Here is a 26694-nt window from a genome sequence, read left to right on the forward strand (position 1 = left end):
TCGACGATGAATGAAGTGTTAAATAAAGAGTTATCAAAAACAAAACTACAAAATAACGTAATAGCCTTGAGTATGAAAAATAAATTAAAATAATTAAGATAAAATTAAAATAATTAAAAAAAAATGTTTTCGTCCCTTTTAACTTTAAAACCAAGTTCGACCGAAAATGAAAAAAATAATATCCATTGCTGGAAATATTTGTGCAAATTCTAGAAATAGGCTTTCGGATTCTCATTTAAATTTTAGTATTCTTAAGAAGCTATTTCAAATACATTTACTTTTATAATTACATTTTTTCCCGTTAATAGGTATAGTGTTTACTTTTTCTGTGAATTTTTCTATTGAATAAATTTAATATTAATAAAAATTAATTAAATTGAAAACAATAAAAATTGACATAATATGTCCCGGGATCCCTGAAATCCCGGGACCAATCCCGAGCTCCGTCCCATGGCCCGGGAATCTAAAAAGTCCGGGAAATCAGAAACCCTAGTGCTTACTCTATGTTGCAATTTTAAGTAGTGGAAACGGGAATTAAAGCAACGTTGTAACGTGGTTCCATAGGAATCCCTTGGCGCTTCGACATCTCGAAGGTTTTGACAGGTGAAAAGTTTTGACAGCTAAATGTTTCATGCGCCACCTAGTTTAGACTTTTTGAAGATAGCTTTTGACTGTAAGCACTTGAACTAAAAACAATAATTTGTGTATATACAAAATAGTATGTTCATGAACGAACCGGAATGAACGTTTTGTAAATATATGTAAGTGTTCGCTCTCAAACTGGTATTTGCATGTGTGTATTAAATAAAATTTTGTTTTTGAATTATTCATATTCCTAAAATATACATATGTATAGACAAAATCGTGCGGAAAATACAACCAATTTTTTTTTAATTGTTTATCTCTCCTAATAGGCCTGCTTGCGAAGCATCAATAATCCAATAGTTAAAACAAATAGTTACCCAGTGAATTGTGGAGTATCAAAAAGTCGATCTACCAAATTGACTCGCGGAACCCCACGTAATTCTCACAAAACCTTATTGGTAGCAGAGCCTGGGGCTGCCATGCATGATTCTATGAACCATAAAAAGCCTGTAAGTTTTCCGTTAAAATGGTCCAATTGTAGTATTTTTAATGCATTCATTTATAATATCTTACAATGTTAGAAGGCGACAAAGGCAGATAATATAAGCAGAATCACAGGCCCACATAGCATCAGCGAATCGGCCAAAGAAGTCTGCTTCAGAGATTTATCCAGTTACTCCACGTATTATTCGTCTATAATCAAAACGGAATCATCAAACAGCATGAACGCAAATCGCGGTGGTGAAACTTCGATCGAAAATGACAAATTTGGCAGCAAATCTGATACAGTTGACAATAAGGGTCCTGCTAGCGAATCTACCAACAGTTCTAGGGTATGATATTATACATATATACACATATTACATACTATATTATAACAATAAAATAAAGATATAATAGTTCTGGGAAAATCAGTATGTATATTTTAATTTCTTTTTTAAAGTCGAGGTTATTTTTATTTACGTTATTTTGTATATTTGTCTTTGATAACTCCTTATTTAATTCTTCATTCATCGTCAAACACACAATTGTTTCATCTTCATCCGAATCTAAAAGAGTTTCTACCATTGTGGAATCGTCAATACAAGAAGGATATACTCGCTTCATAATAGTTTCACCCTAGGATACACATTTGCTTTTATTACAACACTCAAGAATGTTTTGTTCGGTATAAAACTAGAATTATTTAAAATTTGTGTTAAAAAAATAAGTTTCAGGCTTTCTCTTTCTCGGAATAATTTATCGGTAAGGTTAAGTCCTTCGGTATTGAGATTTTCCAAAAATAGAATTATAAGAAACGATTGTGGCCATGCTCATAAAACTCCCACGTTCGGGAATGCGGTGTACTTAGTGCTAGACAACAAACCTTTTGAGAATAATCAGTTTCAGGCTTACTCTTTCTTCGATTTTAATTTTCAATTCTCGGAATAATTAATCGGTAAGGTCAAGTCCTTCGGTATTGATATTTTCCAAAAATAGAATTATAAGAATCGATTTTGGCCATCATGCTCATAAAACTTCCACGTTCGGGGAATGCGCTGTACTTAGTGCTAAACAACAAACCTTTTGAGATTATTTTACAATTCTTTGTGTATTTGATTTATTATATCAGACGTGAAAATGTTGTATATTTTCAAGATTTTTTTAAATCCAATTCCCGGGTCAGACACCCTAGTGCGGACTCAATCCTTTTCCCGTGACATTTCTGGGATTTTTGAACATAATTTTCGCAAATTCATAGTTTAATTACCCAATACTTATTGCAATGTATGTATGTAAGTATATTGATAGTTTAATAAATCAGGAAATTTGATATTAAAAATAAATTTTAAAACAATTATCTAAAAAGATACTGATAAAGATTAGATCCCAGAAAATTTTTAATTATTTAAGACTTAAGAAAAATTGTCGAAAATAGACGAAAATTTTTTCAAAAATCACTTTTTACTATACACATGTGTAATGGCCAGAATTAAAAACGCCAATTTTAGATATTCATCGACAGACCTAGTAGAAAACTTTCGACGTATCAAGGGAACGTTAAATAAAAAAAAATATTGATTTTAAACAATGGCCTTTACCTCCTTTAAAAATTTCGAAAAAGTAGGTTTTTTTCGAGGGTAATTTAAGTTTAGATTTTTTTTTTATTATTAAAAAAAAAATAAACACTCAATATTCACCTATTGTAGTTTATTTGGGTCGATTGTGGTAAGTTTTGACTAATTAACGAGAATTTAAACACCCCGTAATGGGTGTTTATACGTATAGGGGCAGCGTTATTTTCAAAAAGTCGTCATTTTCTTCGTGTTCTTATTATTATTTTGAAAATAAAGTATGGAGAATTCAGCCACACAATTTAGCATATTTGTATGGAGAAACCAGTACAAAAATAAAACGAACACATATGATAGATTTGAGTCCAAAATTTTTATTTTTACCCATTTATCAGTTCTGAAATCCCCCACCCTCATCTAGCTTGAAATCATGATTTTGTATAATTTTATTACTTTAAATATTAACACCTCTTATTTATTTCAGACTTGGGATAAATCATCGCAGCAAAACGAAGACTCCTCATTTTCCTCAGGTCTAACGGATAAGAAGGACGACACTCCATCTACTTCGGACAATAATCTATCATCTGATACAACAGATAAAAAATCGCGACTTTTAAGAAATTCACAGCCACCTTGGCTTGATTCGGTATAGTGACGGTTCATCATAAACTTCTAAGCCTAAAATTGTTGAAAATAAGTGTTTTTTTATATATATTTCAGGTTCGTGTCGACCCTGAATTGATGTACCGGTATCAAATGACAGCAAAAAACTTGGATGAAATATTGAAAGCTGATCAGAATGCTTTAAATTCAATCCATCAGGTTATTATAATTAAGAATATGTTAATTTAGCATTTTGTTCGCTGTTACGTCATATTTTATATTTATCTTTTATAGCCGTCATTAATTAACGAGCAGTTGGATCAACTATACAAAGAATTGGAAATGGAAGATTTACCATTAGAACTAAAATTAGATGAAGCGATGACTAGCAGTAATTCAGATGACGAATGTTCTAAGGTTAGTTGCAAGATAACAGACTCAAGATATTTATAAATGATTTGTATTGTATTTTTTTTTTAATTTCATATTCATTCTTTTCTTATCAGCCAGCAAGCGAAAAGAAAGAGTTCGTAGATGTGGCGATGATGTATGAAGAAGACGCTCCACTTCCATCACCGATTGCAAATTAAAACATTAATATTTTTTTTATTTAAACACAAATTAATTTAAGACAAACAAATCCTGTGATTATTTCTTATTTATTTGTAAAGTATGTTTTAATGATGCTTAGAGCAACATTTGACATATTTTTATAATACACACACATAGATAGCAAATGTAAAGAATGTTAAATGAAATAGCACTTTATGATATAAAGTGTTTCATCTGAAATCGATGCGTATTCTATATAAATTTTTATTTTCTTAGATATTATGTACTTCATGATAAATTAACATGGAGTGTGTAGGTATAAAAAATACAAATTAAAATTTATTTTTACTAGTCAATGTGTATATAACGTAATTCGTAAGATATTCTTCTTATTCTAATGCCGAATCCGTATTCGGACGTAGGCAACTACCATGGGCAGACATCGTTTATGATCGAATAACTTTTCGAGTCCGAGTCCCATCCATGACCTGATGTTCCGGAGCCAAGAGAGCTTCTTTCTCCCAAGCCACCGTTTGCCTTCTATTTTCCCCTTTATGATTGTTTGTAGAAGGCGATATTTGGGGCCGCGAATAATGTGGCCAAAGTATTCCATCTTACGGCGCTTCACCGTGTCAAGAAACTCAAGTCTCTTTTTTTTATGAAGAAACTGCAGGACCGTTTCATTCCTTTACATGCTCCCTTCCATGAGACTAAAATATTACATATGTATAATTAATTTCTAAGATTTATGAGATTTATAAGATGTATAAGATTTGTTTCATTAAAATTAAAACAACAATCAACATAAGAATTATTAATAAAACTATTTTTAATAGAAAAAAAACCATGAGCATTGTCTTTTTTACAAAGCATGTTATTGATTTTGAAAAAATAAGCACTACTATTACAATTTTTATATGGAACACATTTTTGATGTTTGAAAAAAATATATTCATTAAATGTTTTGATGACTTTCTGAGTTTTTTACTATTATATTTCCCATTAATAATTCACCCATTGAAATTTTCATATAAATATGTGTGTATATTTGTACATATGTATGGTTGTATTTAGATAAAAGTCTGAATTCTCGACAGGGCGGATTCTCTAGGCTTGGAAGCGAGGCTCGATCGACCCGCTTCTTCCTGTGATTGGCTACTCTTTGCGATGCCAATAGTATTGCCGTGCCCTGAATTAATTCGACTTTACCCGATGAAATACTCCTACATTAGATGAAATACTACTACTCCGGCAGTATGCCTGGTTCGCATATAATTTCGGACGGTTGGACAGCGTACGGAAATATTCCGAATCCCGGTAAAAGTGGTTATAATTTCGTGGATCCAAATGATAGTAAAATACATACGCAAAATGTGGATGCGTGTGAAAATAAAGATGAAGCGTCAATTTGGCAGAACGCGTTCCCGTTTTGATTTATATTTAGATGAATTTGTATTGAACCACGAACGAATGCGTGTATATTCCATTCGCAATATGTGGAATATTTCCATACGCTGCCCAATCGTCCGAAATTATATGCGAACCAGGCAGTATATGTCGGAGTATTTCAACAGGTAAAAGTCGAGTTAATTCAGGGCACGGCAATACTATTGGCATCGCAAAGAGTAGCCAATCACAGGAAGAAGCGGGTCGACCGAGCCTCGCTTCCAAGCCTAGAGGATCCGCCCTGTCGAGAATTCAGACTTTTATATATAAATTCAAATTTATATATAAAAATGTCGCCATTGATGCTTAAAAACGACTTTAAATAAAATTTAAAAAAAATAGTATCGTGTCGACAAATGGTACTGTCACCTTATTTTAAAATAATCAAATTGAATCAAATTTTGAGTTCATTCTCTGGGCAAACTTTAAGCGAAAAACAAACGAAACATTAACGATAAAACAAACGAAACGTTCCGTCGACCGGATATAACCAAAAAGAAAATGTCCTCGACTGAAATGGTCACCAGGTGAGCACCTATTATACTATAACCCCATCCGAATCTGGGCCCCATGATCAGATCAGATAAGACAGGGACTGAGAGATGATGCTGTATCTGCTGTGGTGGGGGAATGTGCAGTGGGGTGGGGAGCTGGGGGTTTTCTGATTGGGTTGTTAAATGGGTGGGTAGAAGTGTTACAACCCTCACAGCGGGGTGTGTTGTCATTCCAACAGTTAACGATACGACGGTAGTACTTTCTACAACCGTCTCTTGCAATCGCTATTCTTATTTTTATTCGTACTTTTATTTCAATCATAGCGATTGTTTTGTGTTGCTTGTTTTGCATATTATTTTAAATTTAAATAAAATAAATTCAAGTGATTCTTCTCAAACAATGGTTTCTCATTTAATCAAAGGTAATTTTTTCTATTATTTTGTTTCGTTTTTGTATTTATTCGCTTTCGTTGTTTTATTATTTTTTTATAAAGACTAACACTAAATATTCAATGAAAAAAATGGTGTATAAAAATTAATTTTAATTATAAAAAATCTAAATGCTTTTTATTAATTTAAATAATAAAAAAACAACTAATTAAAATGCGAAAAATAATTTAGTAAAACACATAAATTTACTTTAATAAAAAAAATAGCTTTTCACGATTTTCAATAAAACTACTGAATTTAAAAAGACTTGTCGACTTTTGCAATTTTTGTGAAATATATTCAGTGTTTCAGTATCAGAATGATATATAATATATTTCAGTATATGAGCCGTTATACATATTTGAAAGTAACATAAGTGGACTCTTCTTCATTTCGAGAGATATATTTCGCAAAACATTAAATTTAATGTTTTGCGTTTAAAACTACTGGTGGCCTTCAATACGTTTATTCTTCTATTTCGAGATTCTGGACATATAGCATTAAAATAAGTGATAACAATTTGTAAATTAAGTCAAACAGAAATAACGTTTTTGAACTGAACTCGCCACTTTCATATACAACGGCTCATATATTCATATGAGTCAATCAAGCATTATATATTTTATATAACTAACCAATAAAGAATTATCATTGTTGAATATTTACAATAATTCATTTTTATTATCTACATATAGGTACATACATATATGTATGCACATTTATTCATTCATCAACGATAACAAATTTTAATCTACCCGACGGCATTCGAATATTTTATGTGTGTTTATATATTTATTTTTATTTTATTTAAAAAGGCTCACCAACAATGTACATACATTACACAATATATTCTGTACACATTTATGATTCTGGTATATATGTACATCACTTATATTATATGTAGGTGCGCACAACATTATTTAAGTATATTACAAATTATTTTTAAATATGTATGTACATACATACTACGGATACCCAAGTATCAATGATTTTTATGAGATATTTAGACCTCGATAATACATTCATTCATAATAATACATTCCAATTACACGAGGAATTTATTTAATTAATATTAAATTTAAAATATTTTCAACAATGATTTTACTAAGATCTTCTATCAATTTTAATTAAAAAACTGACGTCGCTATGTTGTCATTCCAACAGTTAATGGTTAATGACGACTAATTTGGATGTGACCAACCCATGACTTTATCTATGTATTTGAGGAATATAAAAAGGTTACAAAACAAAATTCGATATTAAACCGTACAGACACATTCACACATACCGACAGCATTATGAAATACTAATAGCTATGACCACTTTCGATACAAATTGAGCGCAAATGTATGGAAACTTGCATAAAACAAAAGTTCTACTTCCGTTTGCGGATTTATTACTTAAAATCACTATCAGTATTATACACATTGAACATCAAGAAAATAAAAATAAATGAAAAAGTCAAAATAAAATAATGATATATTCCGGCTTACGAATTCTGACCAAAACCTTATTAGCTCTAAGTTATACATAAACAATATAAATATAAATTTACAGTTTGATACGTTAAAGGGTGTGGACAGAATAGTGGTCACAACATTTTTGACCTTTCTAAGAGGAAAAAATCCCACTTTCGGTTTATTAAAATATTTGAAAAATATTGCGTTTAATATTTATAATTTCTATTACACGTCAAAAAACATTCAATCCGATTCGATTATAAGTTTGGGAGATAATTGAATTCAAAAACTTAAAAAAAAAAAAGAGAACATCTATAAGGGGAGGTACCATTTCCAGTCAACTTAATAATTTGAAAAAAAATTACGTCGTATCGATAAGAATTTCAGTGACCGATACTAAGTTTTAGTTCTTAGTTTAAGACTAACGGTGTTCAAAAAATTCCCAAAATACACACACACACACACAGACACACCGACAAACACACACATTTTTTTCTAGATCATGAAAACGTTATCAATGATCGATTAAGTTCGAATCAGTCAAAATCTGGATTTCGAATCTGTCATATTCTCGAGTTCGAATTTTTGCATGATCACAAAACTTCGTCCATTATTACTACGTACATACATACATAGATAAAGTAAAAACGGTTGTATATTATAGCTAATGATTTCAATTTCTCATAAGTTTTTAAAGATCGTACAATAAAAGCTAATACCTAAGTACACAAAAGATAAATATGTATGCATTCGTATACCTATGTACATATGTATAGGACCTATAAGACAAAAAAAAAAGAAAAGATAAGAGCGAGTTCACTCATACGCAAAACAGTAAGCATACACGTCAATCCGTCTTACCTACATTTTGCTTACTTTTTTTCCATTTGGTCTGTTGATGATTTCAGAACCCATTGTTGACGAGGTCCATTCGGTCCCTTTTCTCGTTCTTACGGTAGCCCTAATCCGGATATTAAGTCCAGAATTCGACTTCTGTATTTGCCGCTATCTTTGTTCATCTCTTTTTTTGCCCGGCAACGGCAACACATCGCATTCGCAGAACAAATTAACCGTAATAACAACGGCAGACCGTTTTCTTTTATCAATTTTTTTTCATTTGGTCACATATGAACATTGAAGTTTCGGTTTCGTCGTTGTCGTTTGATGTCGTTATTATTACAGACAAAGCATTGCAATCGTCTACCTGCATTTTCCGTCTGAGTTTTCCTTTCTAGCTTAGCATTAGCCGACTTTTTTTTCATCGTCTTATTCAATACGTCAACAAACTTTAAGATCTTCATCTTTAAAACTTCCAACCATCAAACTTTAAGATCATCGTCTTACCAATCCAATACGTCTGCATGCTTCAAATGAACGAAAAGTTCACTTGGAAATACTCGATCAATATTAAATTCCAATGCAAAGTTTGTATTGGAATACGATACAATCGTTGCGAATATTTCCCCATCGTTCCCACCATTCGCTGAAAAGCTTCGGATCCTTCAGACTCGGTGTGTATCAGAATGCTATTCGATCGAATAAAATCGAAACAACGTTATTATCGAATTTGAACGACAACAATGGGCTGATCGTTTGCAATGTGCAAACGGTTGTTGTTTCAAAACGCTTGTTTATATTGTTCTCGCCGTGGCTCTCGTCAATGGTTAGAAATTTTGCATGAATGGCGTATGTGAATTTTTCAATAAGGATTGCATTGTTTTACAAATCCATTGGTCGACCATTGCAATTTGTTAATTTTGAGAGTCACTTGAAACAGTGGTCGCGGCCAACAAAGCAATGTAACGTTTTCAAGTGTGAGAACGGGTAACGAGTGGTAGTCTAAACACCGCCATTATGGGACACAATGTCACCAACTGAGCTTTCTTCTTTGTAACTAAAATGCATTCTAAACGGGGAAAGTCATAATTGCCAGAACCAATATACATACATACATATATGTATATTCTTCATTAATAATTTAAAACGTAGACTCTAATTTAGTTACTCCAGTTAAAGTTCAGTTTGCTCATTGAATTATTACCATTTGTGATTTAAAATAGTCAACTCATTAAAAATTGTTATTCTTTTCTATATATACTACTACCTGTATTACTCGGCTTCGCTCGGGATTTGTAATATAAACCGCTTAAACATGACTAAACTAAAAGTAAACATTTTTTTTAATTTATTTGAATAGTTTTTTTTTATATAAATTTATTTGAATAATTTTATTTTATATAAATTTATTTGAATACTCAAACATATATAGTAAGTCTCTTATAAAAAAATATATGTATACCAGAATCGGTGCCTGCGCCCCCGCGACTACGCCCCCTAGGGCTTCGCCCCCGGCGCGAAGGCGGCTTCACCCTTGGTGCCTTTGCCCCCGGGGACTTCGAATTCTTTGAATCGAAAAAAATCGAATCGGCTCCTATGAATCGAAAAAAAAAAATCAAATGTGTCGTCTACGAACGAAGGTTACATACATACATATATACATACATACATACAAAGTCTCTTTCGAAATTATATATTAGATTAAACGTTTATTTAATTGTCTCAATGCCAAACTTTTAGCCAAAATTTATAAAACATATATTAGGCAAAATTTGAATTTGCTTATTCCATTTGGAACCCTTATTAAAAATAAAAAAGACATTTTTGTTTAGAATTACAAAAATGCCTTCCAAACTCAAATCACTTTCATATGATATGACACTTTGAGGACGAGAAGAATGAGAGGTGATATAATTAAAGTATTTAAAATTATAAATAACCATTAAAACTGTCCTATGATAAACCTCCTAACGTTTGAAAATAACACTCATCTGAGCGGTCATACTATCAAACTCCAAAAATATATTTACTACAAAATAATTAGAAAATCCCACTTTTCAAATAGAGTGGTTAAAGTATCCATGAGTCTATCTAATAAATTACTAACTTCGATTAATTATTTATATATAATATATTCTCGTTAATTCTACTCTCGTTAATTCGGTCAAGTATGACATTTTGGAATTATCATAAAACGTAACTTAGGTAATTATTTTCAAATTAGACGTTAATTAAAGAAGTGACTAATTCTAATTAAACATGAAATAATAAGTGAACCTTGACTTTAGCGACTGTTCTCAGATTTAAAATACTCCCTATATATTTACAACCCATCGAAATATTAAACACTTAAAAATTATTTCAGTTAGATGATTTCTATCAAATCCTTATTTTATAATAAAATATTGTCATTTCTCGATCAATTTTCAAATGAAAATCATTGAATCTTCGTGACTTTCCAATTATTTTTTCACACATTCGTACTATGTAGTGCAGATTATTACCTTATCATGTGTACTTATGTATGTGTTGTTATTATTTTTATAGAGCTGTGATTAGAATGAAGAGTGTCCTATACCCATACAACTACGACACAAGAATGGCAGGTGATATATCATCAACTATGTCTCAATCGTCAACCTCTTCAGCACCGTCCTCAAGTGAGTACTCGACACATATTAGCGAATTTTCACATTGCGTGCGAACAATGAATTTACTTGCGCCTGTTTTAAAAATTTCTGCGTAACTATTGGTAAACATTATTTTATTTTTCATATACGTTTAAAAAATTTTGTCTTAATAAAATACAATATTGAACGTTTAGTTATTTGGAAGAAACCTCGCATGTAGCGTATTACATTCAAAATATATTACATATTATTATAAAAAGATATTTCGTTTGATATTTATTTACATTTACGCATAACATATTAATTTGTACATTAGACCAAAGGGAAAAATGCGAATTTTGGATTTCTAACGATGGACCTAGTGGAAAACTTATCATTCGTCATATCAAGGGAATGTTAAATGAAAAATTTCAACGGTTTTAAACAATTTTCTGTGCCTTTAACTTCTTGCAATCAATTGCAATCAATTCCTTGGCAAAAATTTAAAAAAAAGTCACCGTTAGGACAGAAACTCCCTTACAAAGGGCGCCACGCTCTAGCCGGTCATTTGTCTGGCCGAAGCGGTCTCTTCAGAAAGTCCGTCATTTTTTTCATGTTCAAAAAAAAGGGTGCATGGTATACGGTACATACTCACGTACATACTCATTTAATTTGCGCGAACAGGATACAACAGGAACAAGAGGAACAGGCTTTTCCTCCCGTATTCTGCGCGCGGAGGAATACAGGAGGAAAAGCCTGTTCCTCTTGTTCCTGTTGTATCCTGCTCGCGCAAATTAAGTGAGTATGTACGTAAGTATGTGTACCGTATACCATGCAACCTTTTTTTTTGATCTTTCAATTTTCGATCTTTGCCTTCCGATATTTGCGTTTTCGGGCGTTTCACATTCGGGCCCGTCACGGAGACGAAAATCATCATATGATGTAATATAAGATAAAAAAAATACATTCTATTTTCCAATTGTATTCAAAAGTCGATTTTTCTTCGTACTTCGAACATATGTTACTATTACATATGCAATTTTAGTATAAATTAAATTTAGTATACGTAAAATGACATATGTACATATATCGCCGCTCTCAGCTTCCCACGCTGATGATGACGAACATCAGAGCTGGTGATGATCACGATGAGGATGCGTAATTGGCAATGGACACCTGGTGTCGGACAGGTGTATACCATTAGCGGTCGCACACCCTAAACGACTAATCAGTTGTGTTTTATTAGCCCAATTGGACAACACGCAACCCCTGCCTGTCCCACGAACCGTGAAAACTTCAAACACACTCGTTTTTGTCGCGTTCGCATCTCGAAAAATGTCCCTTTCTATTTCGCATTATTCAAAATCACGATAGCTTTTTACATAATAACTTTCTTTACGTATTCCTACTATCGATTTTCCTAAATTAAGATCAATATCAATACTATATGTATATTCACACATTGTAATATATTACTAGGTGTTTATTATGTGTACATTGTATATTAAAATGTATGTATATAATTTTATACAAAATTGAATACAACAATCACCACAGTTACTGATATTACAGTTACAGTTATTATATCAGTATTACTATTACTGAGAAATACTAATATAATAATTCATACGCTTGAAGAAATCTATAAAGAAGCTTTATTCCAATTTTTATTTTAATAGATGTAACGGTTTAGAAGTAATGTTTAATAAATACTTTTACGGTTACTTTGCAAAAAATACCCTGACTTTCATACATATAAGAGTTTTCAGATAATTCGAGTGGGCCATAATGAGTTAATAATAAAACATATGCACTTATACATTTTTTAGTTCACACACTGTTATCTATAAATATCTAATGTATGTACTGAAAACAAATGCGTGTAAATTGTATACCGACAGAAACATCGTTTATCCAGCAGTAAATATTGTTCAGTTTTATTTCATAATACAAATGTAGATCTAAAATAACCCCCATGTACATATTATACAACATTCTCGGTTGAGCTAAAATTAAAAAAAAAAAACAAACGTTCAAGATTTTCGTAAACATTAATTGTTTTCGCTATTTTCTTCTGGTGGCTGAGATGATTTCATAATGTGAAAAGTTATATTAGGACAACTTCCCACTCCGTAATTCGTTATTTTTAATTGGATCCAAAAAAATTGCGAGGCCGTTACCTTATATAAATATTAATTTAATATTATATGAACGGTGCTAAAAATATTCGCCAACGATGCTTCAAAATGTTTCAGATTGTTTACAATACGTTTATTTAATTTAAAAATATAATAATTGATTCGCGCACAATGACGCATAAACGCCCCTCAGTTACGTACGACCCCTTCACCACCATATTGTTAATGCGTCTTTTGTTGAGATGAACAATTGATTTTTAAATCATATAATTCATAGAATCATATCAGAACTTAGGATCGTTTCGTTTTTTTCGTCTTCTTGTCTTGCTTTTATTTACCAGATACATATATATGTACCAATGAATAATTCACAACAGTTGATTTGTATATTAGATAGTTTTATCACAAAGCCCACTCAGTTCTGGAAAAATTGAATCCAATCTTTAGTTCTCCTAATATATTAGTTGCCCGTCATTAAATCGAAATATGTAATGTACTTGTACATTTTAAGTACATACCTATACATAAGACTTAGACTAAGCAACTTGATGTTATCTAATCTATTCAATTGGACTCATTTTAATAATCAATTTGTGTTAAACATATACATAGCTAGAGGCACTAGGACAAACCCTACAACGGACATGCAAAAAGCTTTCTCTCAATTTGATTTTTAAAAATCTTTTGTTTCGTCGTTACAAATTATTAGCAGTATAAAAAATCTTAAAGTTTCAATCATTAGTTTAATGATATTTTGAATCTTGTATTTGTATCTTGTTCTGTTTTGGCTTATCTAATGGTTTTTTTTTTATTTTTAAATGCTTTTTATTATTACGAAATTATGTTCACAATACATCTTATATCTATTTTAATAGCTACTGATCTACTGATCATTTTCTATTTTGCAATTTAATTTAATTTGGTTATTAATCATAGTATTATATTATTCCAATGTTAACCTACAGCATAATAGGAAAAAGAGCTCAAAAACCTATTTACAATCCTTAGCTTATCTAATGGTAAAAAGTTACTGAGATACCACTTTTCTGCCGATTTACATATCTACATATATGTACATACAAATATCTACGCTTTCCCAAACTGTGTTCCTCGTAAAATGTGAAAGTGTTCTGCAAAAGACGAAAATGCATATTTTGAAAAAAGTTATAATTCAAATCTCGTCTGTAGATATATTTGTAGTTAGGTATATTCGAATTTTTTTCACTTAAAGCTCAAGTTTTTATTATTATAGTCGATTACGAGAACCGACATAAAATAATTTCTTTATATTTTGTAATTATTTCTAATTCAACTATATAATATAATTCAATACAAGGTCTTTAATAATATTACTGTAAGTTTTGCTGTAGACAATTGCTTTTGTCGTCTAAAAAAAATAAATTTCCATTAATATAAAATATATACATACGTATTCCATAAATAAATTAATAATATCAACAACTTATGTACGTATTTTATATTAAAATTTTATTAATGTAAATATTTTAAAAAATCAAAACACGAACTCAAAACTAATAAAAAATAGACACGAACAATGTTGTATTTCTTGACCAAAACTCAATGCAAAACTGAAATAATAAATGTAATTGGCTATCGCGGGTTGTGTGGGCGTGAATGCGATAGCATGTACATTTAACTTAAGATAATATTTTATTTTTTATATTCTTATTTCAAAAATATATCAAAGTACTAATATTGTACGCATAAATATAATGTTTTAAAAAAATATATTTCATAATATTTTTTTGTTCCCATAAGTCGTCAAAAAAAAACAAGTCTCTTTTATTTATATGATTAAAATTGGAACGCAATTTAAAAAAAAATCGATGCAATTAATTATCCCACAAAGAACTCTCCTCCAATTTCATTTGAGATGATACCGTGCAAAATTGGCATTATCGAATATTACATGCTCATCACCTCCATTAATTAATGAACGAGTTAAAAAATTCCCACGATACAACCCCCTGCATTTCGATGATCGATATTGCATCCACGTGATGGTATTCCCATGAATTCCCATGCAGTTTCCCCGGATCAGAGATGACACGCCATCTCCCCAATTGTGTCGACCGTGAAACAATGGGATCGCTGACATCGTGCTAATATACAACCACCACCCCCATAGTTACCCATAAACGGTCTCACATGGCATTAAATAAAAAACACATCGATATATATATATGTATGTATATAACTTACATATAATTCATATCCTCGTTTATAACGACTTTTTCAAGGGCTACTCCCTATCCCCATTCACGGAATCTCTCCCTCTCTCCGCCTGTCTCTCTCTCGTGTGATCTACAAAAGGCATGGAAATGAACAATGGTAGTGATGATGATGGCGATAAAGCCACAGAAAGAATGCGAAGAGAGACGGACGAACAAAAAAAATTGAATCGCACATTTATAAATTGAAATGTTATTTCTCCACCCCTGTTTCGCCTAAAGAGGAGGGTAAACTTCATGCATGGGCGTGGAAGTCATTGAAATCAATGAAACACGAGAAGATTCAATGACGGTGAAACTTACTTACTCACAGGTGTATTAAGACGGGTGTATGAATGGCACAGTACAGAGACGTAGAAGGGTGAGTAGTGTACGTTTAAAGGTAGGGGGGGGGGTGCCAAACATCAGCATCATCAACGTACTAATTGCATCTTAAGTGTGCATGCTAAAGTCAGAGGTTCTCAAAAGGGGCACACGTGAAAGAGGTTTAAAATCTCATTGAAGTTTTTCGTGCTTTTGTCTTGCAATTGATGCAACGGTAAGTTTACATTACAAAAACCAATATTTGTATTAAAAAGTACAATATTTTTTAGCTAATGGATACTCTTATCAAATATATAGATATGTGTCTTTTATACTGAGCTGAATCATGATGATAAAATGATTAAGAAAATTTTAAATGCTAAGTGAATATGATAAAAATTGATTTAACTACGTCACGGTTGATTGGTCGTCCGTTTTATGAATGGTCTCCTGATGAACAGTCCTATCGTTGAATGGTTCTTGATGAATAGTCCACATACCTTGTGACGACACTCGTACCACTATTGATAAAATTAAATATTAATGCATATCAATATATGAGTCATTATATTTGAATATAAGTCCACTTTTTTTCATTTCGAGAAATATCTCAAATGAAAAATTACCTGTAATTAGGGGGGGTCCCAAATATTCGTAAAATCAATTATTCGAATATGGAATATGATATTGGTAAAATATTCGAATATACATATTATGTATACTTACATATTGTATTGTAATAATATATACATACTTACCTATATAATACTAGTTGTTTTACCCGGCTTCGCTCAGTATTTGTAATGTAAACAGCTTAAACATGGCGAATCTAATAGTAAATATTCTTTTGTTTTTTTAAATATTAAAAAGGGGACGACTATATTAGAATGTTGAATATTCTGGACATATCGAATTAAAAGAAGTGATAACAATTTGTGGATAAAGTCAAACAGAAATAGTGTTTTTGGAACTGAAAATTGGACTTCAAATATAACGGCTCGTATGTATGTATGTATGTATTTTCAACATATAGAATAACGGAAATCATAAAAAATTCTCTTCCGATATTAAATCTTGCTTGACCGTTGATTTTAGGTTTATGTTAATTTAATTGATTTAAATTTTTTTTATTTTTTGATTTTTAAATGCTTTTTATTATTACGAAATTATGTTCACAATACATCTTATATCTATTTTATTAGCTACCGATCTACTGATCATTTTCTATTTTACAATTTAATTTAATTTGGTTAGTAATCATAGTATTACATATATTATTCTAATGTTAATCTACAGCATAATAGGAAAAAGAGCTCAAAAACCTATTTACAATCCTTATAAATGTTCATAATACATCTAATACATAATATTAATTAAAGATTCTCTAAAGCAGATTGTGTTTAGGTAATCTGTGTTTATACCCGAAGGGTATAGACATTTTGTTGTAATCACCGAGACTCTTCACAAGTGTGTTAGTATGGTTATTAGTGATTCTGTTATAGAATCTACAGGTTAGTTTGTTAGTTAGTTAGTCTGTAACAAACGGAATATTATATTGATGTAAGATGAACTACGTATGTATGTACATACTTTGATTTCGTCTTTCATATAATTGTGTATTTTTGGTCGACAGCAACGGACGATAGACGCCTAACAACATTTCCCAAGACCCTTTATTCAAGCCCACATTGTCGATGATTCTTTCACGGCCCACTTGTCTTCAGCTCAAAAAGGCACAAAGGCAGATTCTTTGCCCGTTTTATCTGGTGCACATACGTATAAAAACTCATGTTTTCGTTCACGAATAAAGTTCCCTCATGAAGAGGGCAGGAAGTGCGGTGTCTTGTTCACTTTTTTTCTTTCTCTTCTTTTTATTGACGCATTTTTTTCTAGTATGTAGACCGTTCATCGCTTTTATGCGCCTCTCAAACAATGACCGCGTATGTGCGCTTTTATATAGTTTGCGTTTTTGTTGCGACGACGGGCGTTATCTTCTGCCGAATCCTGATCTCGGCGTGTGAATGGCGATGATTGACAAGTCTGTTTCGTTGCGCGATATCGGATTACCAAAAATTGCCGTTGCGACAATGTCGAACATGAGTCCAGCTCATTAAATTGTACATTTGTGTTCTAGCGTGGGCGGTTTTTCTAGCAAGTCCTTGTTCCAGGTCGCATCCTGTACGACATCCCTTGCAAGGTGTGCCAGGACCACTCCTCCGGCAAACACTACGGCATCTTCGCCTGCGACGGATGCGCAGGATTCTTCAAGAGATCGGTGAGACGAAGTCGCCAATACGCCTGCAAGAGCAAACGAGGTGGCACTTGCATCGTAGACAAAACCCACAGGAACCAGTGCAGAGCGTGCCGCTTGGCTAAGTGCCTCGGCGCTGGAATGAATAAAGATGGTTAGTACTTGGATGTGTCAATTTGTTCTGAAAGACTTTGATCGTTCAATAGTATATGGTAATAATACAGTAAATATATGGTAAAATCAAACTTAAACAATCTGCAGTTGTGAACAGAACTATTTGTTTTAATCTCATTTCTAAACAGTGGCATCATTTGGGGGAGGGACTAGATTTGAACGGGTCTATCCACGTTGTTTAATATATTAATATTAATATGAATTAAATACTATTTGCTAGTAATAGGATGGCAAGAGGAAGAATAAAAAAAAATCGACATTGACAAAGTATTATTAATTTATTTGCATCAATAAAATTAAGACAGTATCCATTATTGTAATGTCATTATTGTAATATCCATTATTGTAAACAACATCATCATATATTGTATATAATAATAACATTATAGTTTTCAACATTTATTTAATGCTAATTCTATATTTTTTAGTTTACAAAAAACCTTCAATGTATTTTCAGGAGATTATTTTGTACTTTATAAATATGCATTTATACCCAAATCACTTAATAGATTTTTTAAAATTATTTCACTATTAATTTTGTTGATAAAAATATTGAAATAAAAAAAATGATTAAAAGAAATAATTAAAATTCATATACATTTTTTATATATGATATTATACACCCCCCCCCCCCCCCAAAAGTCATTTCTTACTGGTCAAATGCGCCCTGTCAATTGCCCATGTTTCTAAACTAATTAAATTACAATAAATAGTTAGTAGTGGAAATAATCGGCATTTGAAGTTACAAAAACAATTTTCACAACTTCAAATGCAATTACTTCCTCAATTCACTTCTTATTGCAATGCAATGTTTTCGCGGCATTGTCGTGCGCGACTTTGTCGAGTCACCCAACAAGATAAGACTGGATAAAATATGGGTACAAAAATATTTCATTTTGCAGCCGTGCAACACGAACGAGGTCCTCGTAATTCAACTCTGCGTCGTCAATTAGCCCAAATGCTAAAGGAGTCCCCATCGATGGGGGCACCGTCCCAACTGTCATCCCACCAGGTGCCTGTGCCCCTTTCGCTGGCACCCCTGCCTCCACTCAGCGAAGAAGTCACTTGCGAGGTAGCTGCCCAATTGCTTTTCATGAACGTGAGGTGGGCTCGACAAGTGGGTGCCTTCTCCGCCCTGTCACTCTATGACCGATTGATCCTGCTGGTCGAGTCTTGGAGAGAACTCTTCGTCCTGGGAGCATCAGTAATGCTACCACCGCTGACTTCGCTTACCAACGCTCCCGGTACAAGAGGGTTCAGGAGTGCCGTGGAAGGTGTTGCCATGATCACTCCTGATGAGCACGAGCTGGCCTGTCTACGTGCCATTGTGCTCTTCCAGCCCAGGAATCGTCTGTCTGATCCTCGTGCTGTTGCTGCTCTCCAGGAAAACGCACAAACGGTGCTCAGCAAAGTGAGTAATACATATGTACATATATTCAGTGTATGTACCCTTGTTGATTCATTATTATTTTTATCAAAAAAAAAAATGGCTTCTGGATTTTTTTAAACCAACCCAACTATGAAAGACATAATTTTAGCCAACTAAAATAAAATATCTTTTTAACAGACGTGCCTAATTTTAACGTGAATTTAATGAAAAGATTATATTTTTAGTGATTGATAACAATATTGCTTTATTAATGGGGAAAGATTTAAAAGTCAATAGTAAATCCAGCTTTTTTTTTATTTAATTTGAAGAATATAATTTTATTATGCTATTTTTTATCATCATACTTTATTCGAATTCCAATATCGTTCCAATAGAAATTTAAATAATGTCAAAAAGTAGTAAGTAAATAAAATTTTTCTTTTTCACAGTACGTAACAATGGTATACCCGGACAAACCATTTCGTTTGAGAAATCTAATGATGCTTTTGCCTTTGTTGAAATTGGTTCCTGCCTCATCAATCGAAGAACTATTTTTCAGGAAAACAATCGGCGATATTCCCATCGAAAGAATCATCAGCGATATGTATCGCAAAGAGGAGAAAGAATCTTAATTTTAATTTTAATGCTTAAATCAATAATTAACCTCATTAAATTAGATCATCATAAAATATATCCAATTAGAATAAGTATACATACAGATATTCTTTTCATATTTTGGTATTTTTTTTATATATTATTTTATTTTATTTTATTAATTGAAAAATCAACAGACAGGATGTACATACATAGATATGTATAAAAAAATAAATAGTAAATAAATAATATATGTAACATCCGAGTCCAATAATAGATTTTTACAAAAATGAAAAAGATAAATATAAGGAAAACAAATTAAAAAGTAAAAAATAAAGGCATGACAAAATATGTAGAACATTGCATAATTAAACTATAGTATTAAAATATTTGGAAAAGGTTATAAAATAGAATATAAGAAGAAATTGAAATTTACAAATATAAAACAAATGAAAAAGGTAAATACAAAATAAACAAATGAAAAGGAAAAGAATGAAGATTATAAGATTAATTTAAAGATTATAAGATTAAAAGATTATAAGATTAATTTAAGAGCACTGTTGGAATATATGATATTATATCTCCCCATATATGCACAAATTTAAAATATCGTTCGAAATTAAGTAGAAAATTCTAATCGTTAAGCTTAAACTTATATAACAATATGTCAATTTAACTAAAATTGTACAAATTCCATTTGCAAGATATAATTTAATTCAATAAAACAAAATTGAATATACCTATGTGGCTCAAAGAGCAAATGTGTATAATTAATCTTCAATCATTGCATATTTAAATTAATTTAAATCTTCATATCGTTACATTAATTTTTAATCGTCGTAAAACCAAAGTTACGTTTTATTCAGAGTAAATACAACCTTTATCACTTTGACCTTATTTTTACAGCTGTGGGGTTAAAATTTTACGCAGCGGTAAATTTATAAAAATTTTTAAAGATAAAATGAAAATATTATTTTAAACGACAAATTTATTTACGAAGATTACAAGTTAGACTAACGATATATTATTATATTACATATATAATGCTTCTTGAATATAAACCGAAAGAAATGCCCGCTTAGTTAGATTATAAATACATACTTAATTTTAATGTGCTTTAATTTTTTTAAGAATTAACACCTTTTTTTTACATTCATATATAAAATAAATTTGTATCATAGTAATAAATATAAGTTTTGTTCTGTACCGAAATAATAAAGTGATATTATTTTACAAATATTTTCTTTCATTTCACATCAATTCCATTATGTAAGTACAATAAAAAAAAACCATGCTGAATATTTTATAACGAAATAAAATAAGCAACTGACTAACTACGATGAAGAAAGTCTGCAGTTAAAAGATATTTTTAAACCTTCATCTGATCTTTGATCTGAACATACATACAAAAAAAAAGTAATAAATGAAAATTAAAATGCAATAACAAAAAACCTGTCTAAAAAAAATATATATATATATATATATATATATATATATATATATATATATATATATATATATATATATATATATATACATATATATCAGTGGCGGGCGGTGACTTTTCAAACAAGGGATGCTGTCCCTTGTTTGAAAAAAAAAACCGACCAATTTATTTTTTAAAATTTAATTTTATTCTTCGTTCCTTTTTACAAAATTCATCGATAACCGCATCATAGAATTTTTTATTGTTTTTTAAATTTGACATTATTTTCATTTCGATTGCAATTAAAGCAAGACCAGAGAGTCTTTCTTCACTTTGACTACTTCTGGTGAACGTTTTAATTCTTTTCATAGTCGAAAATGATCGTTCAGCCGATGCGCTCGTGGAAGGTATCGTACAAATTAATTGTATTAAACTAAATACTTGTTCCAAAACGTCTATTAGATCATCTTTCACAATTAATTCCTTTACGTCATTTATAGATTTCAAATGAAAATCTTGCGTTGAGTACATGTAAATTAATTCGCTTTTTAATTTCATAAAATCAAAGTATTTTCCATAAGTTAGGTGGAGTGATTTAAATAGGAAATCTGGAAAATTATTTTCATATTCTTTAAATTTTTTGACGTTAAAAAATTCGAGAAATTTTAAATTTTCGATATCTCGAAATCGATTGGTTGTATTTACTGAAAGAGTTTCTAAAATTTCAGAATAGTGAAGTTTATACGTTGTTTTCACATCTTCTTCACATTCAGCATATTTTCTTTTTCTATTAAAATTTTTAGTTATTACTTTGTTCCACAATGAATCAAAATCGTCTTTTTTGTTATCTAAATATTTTACAAATTTTTTAATTTCACTTACGCAATACGATATGTCAAAGGTTTTTTTTTGTAAAATTTCAAATAAAAAATCTGCCGAATTAAATATTGCAGAAAATAAATGCAAATTGAAATTGAATTCAAACTCTTTTAAATAACGATGAAGGACTTCAGCATTTATGACAGCATCAGTATCCCATTCGTCTTCGTCATTAATTATTTGATTAAATATTTCCATTAATTCTGTTTGATATTCTAATATCATATTTAAAATTTTGCTATTGTAGTTCCATCGTGTAGGGGCAGCAGTGGGAAATCGTTTTTTTATTTGACAATCGAGAAGGGAAATTCTTCTTGAAGACTTACAAAAAAAAGTTGAAAATGACAACATACGGCTGAAAAAACGTTTGCATCCGGATATATGTTTAACAGATTGCGACAAAACTAAATTCAATCTGTGAGCGTAACAATGGACAAATAAAGAATTAGGACAAATATCTCGAATTTTTCGTTGCACTCCATTATGCTCCCCGGACATTACAGCCGCTCCATCGTACGTTTGTGCAATTAATTTGTCCAAACAACCAAATTCTTCCAAGGTCTCACGTATGTGCTGAAAAAGAGCATTAGCTGTTCTATTGGGACTAACATCGACAAATCCAACAAATCTCTCCTGAATTTCATTATTTTCATCTACATATCTAAAAATAGTAGATAGCTGAGCTTTGCGACTGATATCTGTAGATTCGTCCACAATTATGGAAACAAATTTTGATGCACGTATTTCAGTTTTAATCTCATCTAGCAAGACTTTTGATATTGCGGATACCAAGTCATTTTGTATATGGTTCGATAGTCCAGTAAACACCGTAGAGTTATCTAAATGAGTTTTCAATTTTATGTCTGATTCACTCAACAGATACAGCAATTCAATATAATTCCCTCTATTTTCCGATTCCTGGTGCTCAAAATGTCCTCGTAAAGGTTGTTCTTGTTTTGCTAAAAAACAGATCGCGCTTATTAATTTCGACAAAATGTATCTATTTGCAGTAACTTCTTTGTTGTGCATTTCAATATTTGCTTTAAATTGAGCACTTAAAAAATTTTCTATACGAGGTCCCTTTCCAAATTTTTTAAATTGAGCAGAAGAACATATGTGAGCTTGAGAACATTCATGTCTCTTGCGCGATTTACTTAAATTGTTTAGGTCAGAAAATCCAAATTTACTCCAGACATTCACTTCTTGAGAAAATAAAATACATGGCCAACAGAATAATTTCGTTAAGTGAGCACATCCACAAATCCATGAAATTTTTTCGTATGTTTCTGTGTTAAAATACCTTTTAAATGTTTTTGTTTTAGACTGAATATTTAATATTGGTGTGGGTTTGGGGCTCTTAACAATAATCTCCTTTTCATTAAATGGGAGAGAAGCAAATCTTCTTTTCAGCACATTTTCAATTAAACAATTGCAATTATTATTGATCTCGACGACAAGTCCACTCTCATTGTTATTTTCGATATCCATATTAAAGGCAATAATGAAAACTCGTAAGTAGTGGAACAGTAAACTAAAAATAAAGTTAGACGAAACTAATTTAAATGAAAACTTAATTCAAAAGTAAAAAATAACCAACTTACAGTATAAATGATTAACTTCGTCTAAAGAAATGAATCGGCTAGCTTTTTGATAAATAACTTGGGGCGTAGCGTGCGGAAATATCGATCAACAGCGGCTTCCAAGTGAAACTCAATAGATAAGCAAACAGAGAAACCGAATCCACCGTAGAGGTTAAACAAGTGTCAACGCGTCCGCGCGAATATGACAGCCTCATAGTGCGCATGCGCAAATGGGATCGGTCGCGACTCCGAATCCATGACGCGCGCGCACTTCACTCAGCGTCTACTCGCCAGCGTCACTCGCCTGTGGCCGGCCTATGCGAATGCGGCCTATGCGAATCCTTAATAAAAATTATCAAAAGATCCTATATAATGCATCATGTAACAAAAAACACGTGATATGTGAAATATATATCATATACTACATCATAATCACGTACATCACTAAGAATACATCGAAGCGAAATTCAAATATTTATTAAAAATACTCTTGGCTTTTTAAAGTTATAGGGGATGCGCCGCATCCACCGCATCCATGGACCGCACGCCACTGATATATATATAATGATCTGCCGCTATCTTAAGATAAAAAAGAATACCAGTACAAAGAGTTATTTATTAAAAATAAAAATCAAAACAGTTGAATAATTTCAAATGTTTTCCGACAAATTATCATTACGGTAATTTAATTTTAAATTTATTATTAAAAAAAAGAACAAATGAGTAAATTTAGGAAAATTACTTATCGGAACGAGTCGATTAAATTAAATATATTTAAAATGTATTTGAAAAAAAATCGACCGCGTGCGGATCGAACACAGAACCGACACATTTATTTTAATTTAATAACTTAATATGCCAACGATTTAATGATAATTTGATTTTGATTTTTAAATGCTTTTTATTATTACTAAATTATGTTCACAATAAATCTTATATCTATTTTAATAGCTACTGATATACTGATCATTTTCTATTTTACAATTTTAAATTAATTTTGTTAGTAATCAATGATTACTAATCATTAGTCACCGGAGCCTGAGGGGGCCGTGTATTGTTCAAAGGTTGTAAATGCATTGTTAAAGGTTTGCCGAACAATGGATAGCACTGTGACTATCCTACCTCTACTAATCATAGTATTATATTATTATAATGTTAATATGTACAGCGTAATAGGAAAAAGAACTCAAAAACCTATTTACAATTCTTATAAATGCTCATAATACATCTAATACATAATATTAATTAAAGACTCTCTAAGGTCGATGACCTAAAGCAGATTGTGTTTAGGTAATCTGTGTGTTATACCTGAAGGGTATAGACATTTTGTTGTAATCACCGAGACTCTTCACAAGTGTGTTAGTATGGTTATTAGTGATTCTGTCATAGAATCTACTAGTTAGTTTGTTAGTAATGTCTGTAACAAACGGAATATTATATATGGCATGCAGTTTTTTCAAGTTAGTATATATGGGTGTATTATAAATCATTTTTAGGGATTTATTTTGTATTACTTGGAGCTTGGAAAGGTTAGTGTTCGAGGCGTTATTCCATACAGGTAAAACATAGGTTAATAGATTAATGATAATTTAATGATGTTTCATCGGGTGCAACACTAGTAGCGTTTTATATAATCTTAATACACTTGAAATGAAACATTTTTGACGCGTGGCGACGACAGTTTGATTTATCGCCAATTGATGATTTCCTGCCCAGGGGATAAATATTTGTCTGCTTATGCTAGAGTGACAAATGTCAGCGGGGGGGAGGGCTGTTTGAAGGAAATTTTGCGGACAGCAATTTGTCACAAAAGTCGAAAGCGAACAATAGCGCAGGGCCGGAGAGTGGATATATTTGTCGAAAGTTAACAATGACAGGGCCGGTGTCGGAGATGGGGCTTCGACGAATAATAACTCTTGATAATCTGCAGGGTATGTACGCACACCCGGATTATTGTCACCAGGTGCACGATGATTCCAGTGACGTCCCATGACTGAAAATTTTCTAAAAGATGATATACTATACATACATACATATATTATATGTTACAGTAAAATTATAACAGCAGTGAAATTATAATAACACTGCCTATTCGGTGAATTCATATCTAATTACACATTCACTGTTGTATTTCCAATACGGAAATTACATATTCACTGGCCCCTGTTAGTGAAATTATAAATTTTGATAGTTGAATGATAGTGAGATACCAACTTAAGGTTATATTATAGAATGCTTTACGATTAATATATGAAAATAAAATTTCTGATTACGACTAGCCGAATGATGCTTTTACATTCACCCCAAACTGGATGAAACACACATTATTGTTGAAATAAAAAAAATACTTTATTTGTCTAGTAGCCTGCGCTCATCATTATTTTCATAATTGAATGTGATGTATGAGTGGAATTTCGAACTTCTCTCTTCCATTTGGGGCTCACAGGGATGTTTTGTATTTGCGGCTAGTTCTTATATATTGGCGGTGGCTGTAGATGCAAGACATTCCCTACTTTGTATTTTATTATTTGATATTTTTACTTTATCTGCTTTTATTATAATACTATTGTACTTTATGATTATTTATAAATATATTTTTCTCTGTGTATATATGCATATATTTTTATTTTTCTACCTTCTATTTGTCTCCTCTATT

At 31.4% G+C, this 26694-nt stretch overlaps 2 protein-coding genes across 2 annotated transcripts in view; both read left to right on the forward strand.

Annotated features, from left to right (window-relative positions):
• per (period circadian regulator) overlaps positions 1-4771 on the forward strand; it is a 37367-nt gene extending 32596 nt beyond the window's left edge. Inside the window, exons 23-28 of the mRNA XM_077446360.1 lie at positions 915-1094; positions 1167-1418; positions 3124-3288; positions 3363-3464; positions 3540-3662; positions 3752-4771. Coding sequence (XP_077302486.1) covers positions 915-1094; positions 1167-1418; positions 3124-3288; positions 3363-3464; positions 3540-3662; positions 3752-3835 — 906 coding nt within the window. The 3' untranslated portion in view covers positions 3836-4771. The remainder of the gene's footprint in view (positions 1-914; positions 1095-1166; positions 1419-3123; positions 3289-3362; positions 3465-3539; positions 3663-3751) is intronic.
• Positions 4772-11062: 6291 nt separating this feature from the next.
• On the forward strand, positions 11063-20191 carry tll (nuclear receptor subfamily 2 group E member tailless). Its single transcript, XM_077445549.1, has 4 exons — positions 11063-11123; positions 17934-18170; positions 19093-19601; positions 20009-20191. Exons 1-4 carry the CDS (start codon positions 11063-11065, stop codon positions 20189-20191), a joined length of 990 nt encoding a protein of 329 aa, XP_077301675.1.
• The last annotated feature ends 6503 nt before the right edge of the window (positions 20192-26694 follow it).

This window comes from Arctopsyche grandis, chromosome 2 (genome assembly GCF_051622035.1).
Source record: "Arctopsyche grandis isolate Sample6627 chromosome 2, ASM5162203v2, whole genome shotgun sequence".
Taxonomy (NCBI): Eukaryota; Metazoa; Arthropoda; class Insecta; order Trichoptera; family Hydropsychidae; genus Arctopsyche; species Arctopsyche grandis.

Bases quoted from the DNA above. Each gene is read 5' to 3' on its own strand.
- tll (XM_077445549.1), top strand. From the start codon at position 11,063: ATGGCAGGTGATATATCATCAACTATGTCTCAATCGTCAACCTCTTCA. The intron at 11,124-17,933 runs GTGAGTACTCGA...TCCTTGTTCCAG, and splicing joins CTCTTCAGCACCGTCCTCAA to GTCGCATCCTGTACGACATC. The intron at 18,171-19,092 runs GTTAGTACTTGG...TTCATTTTGCAG, and splicing joins CGCTGGAATGAATAAAGATG to CCGTGCAACACGAACGAGGT.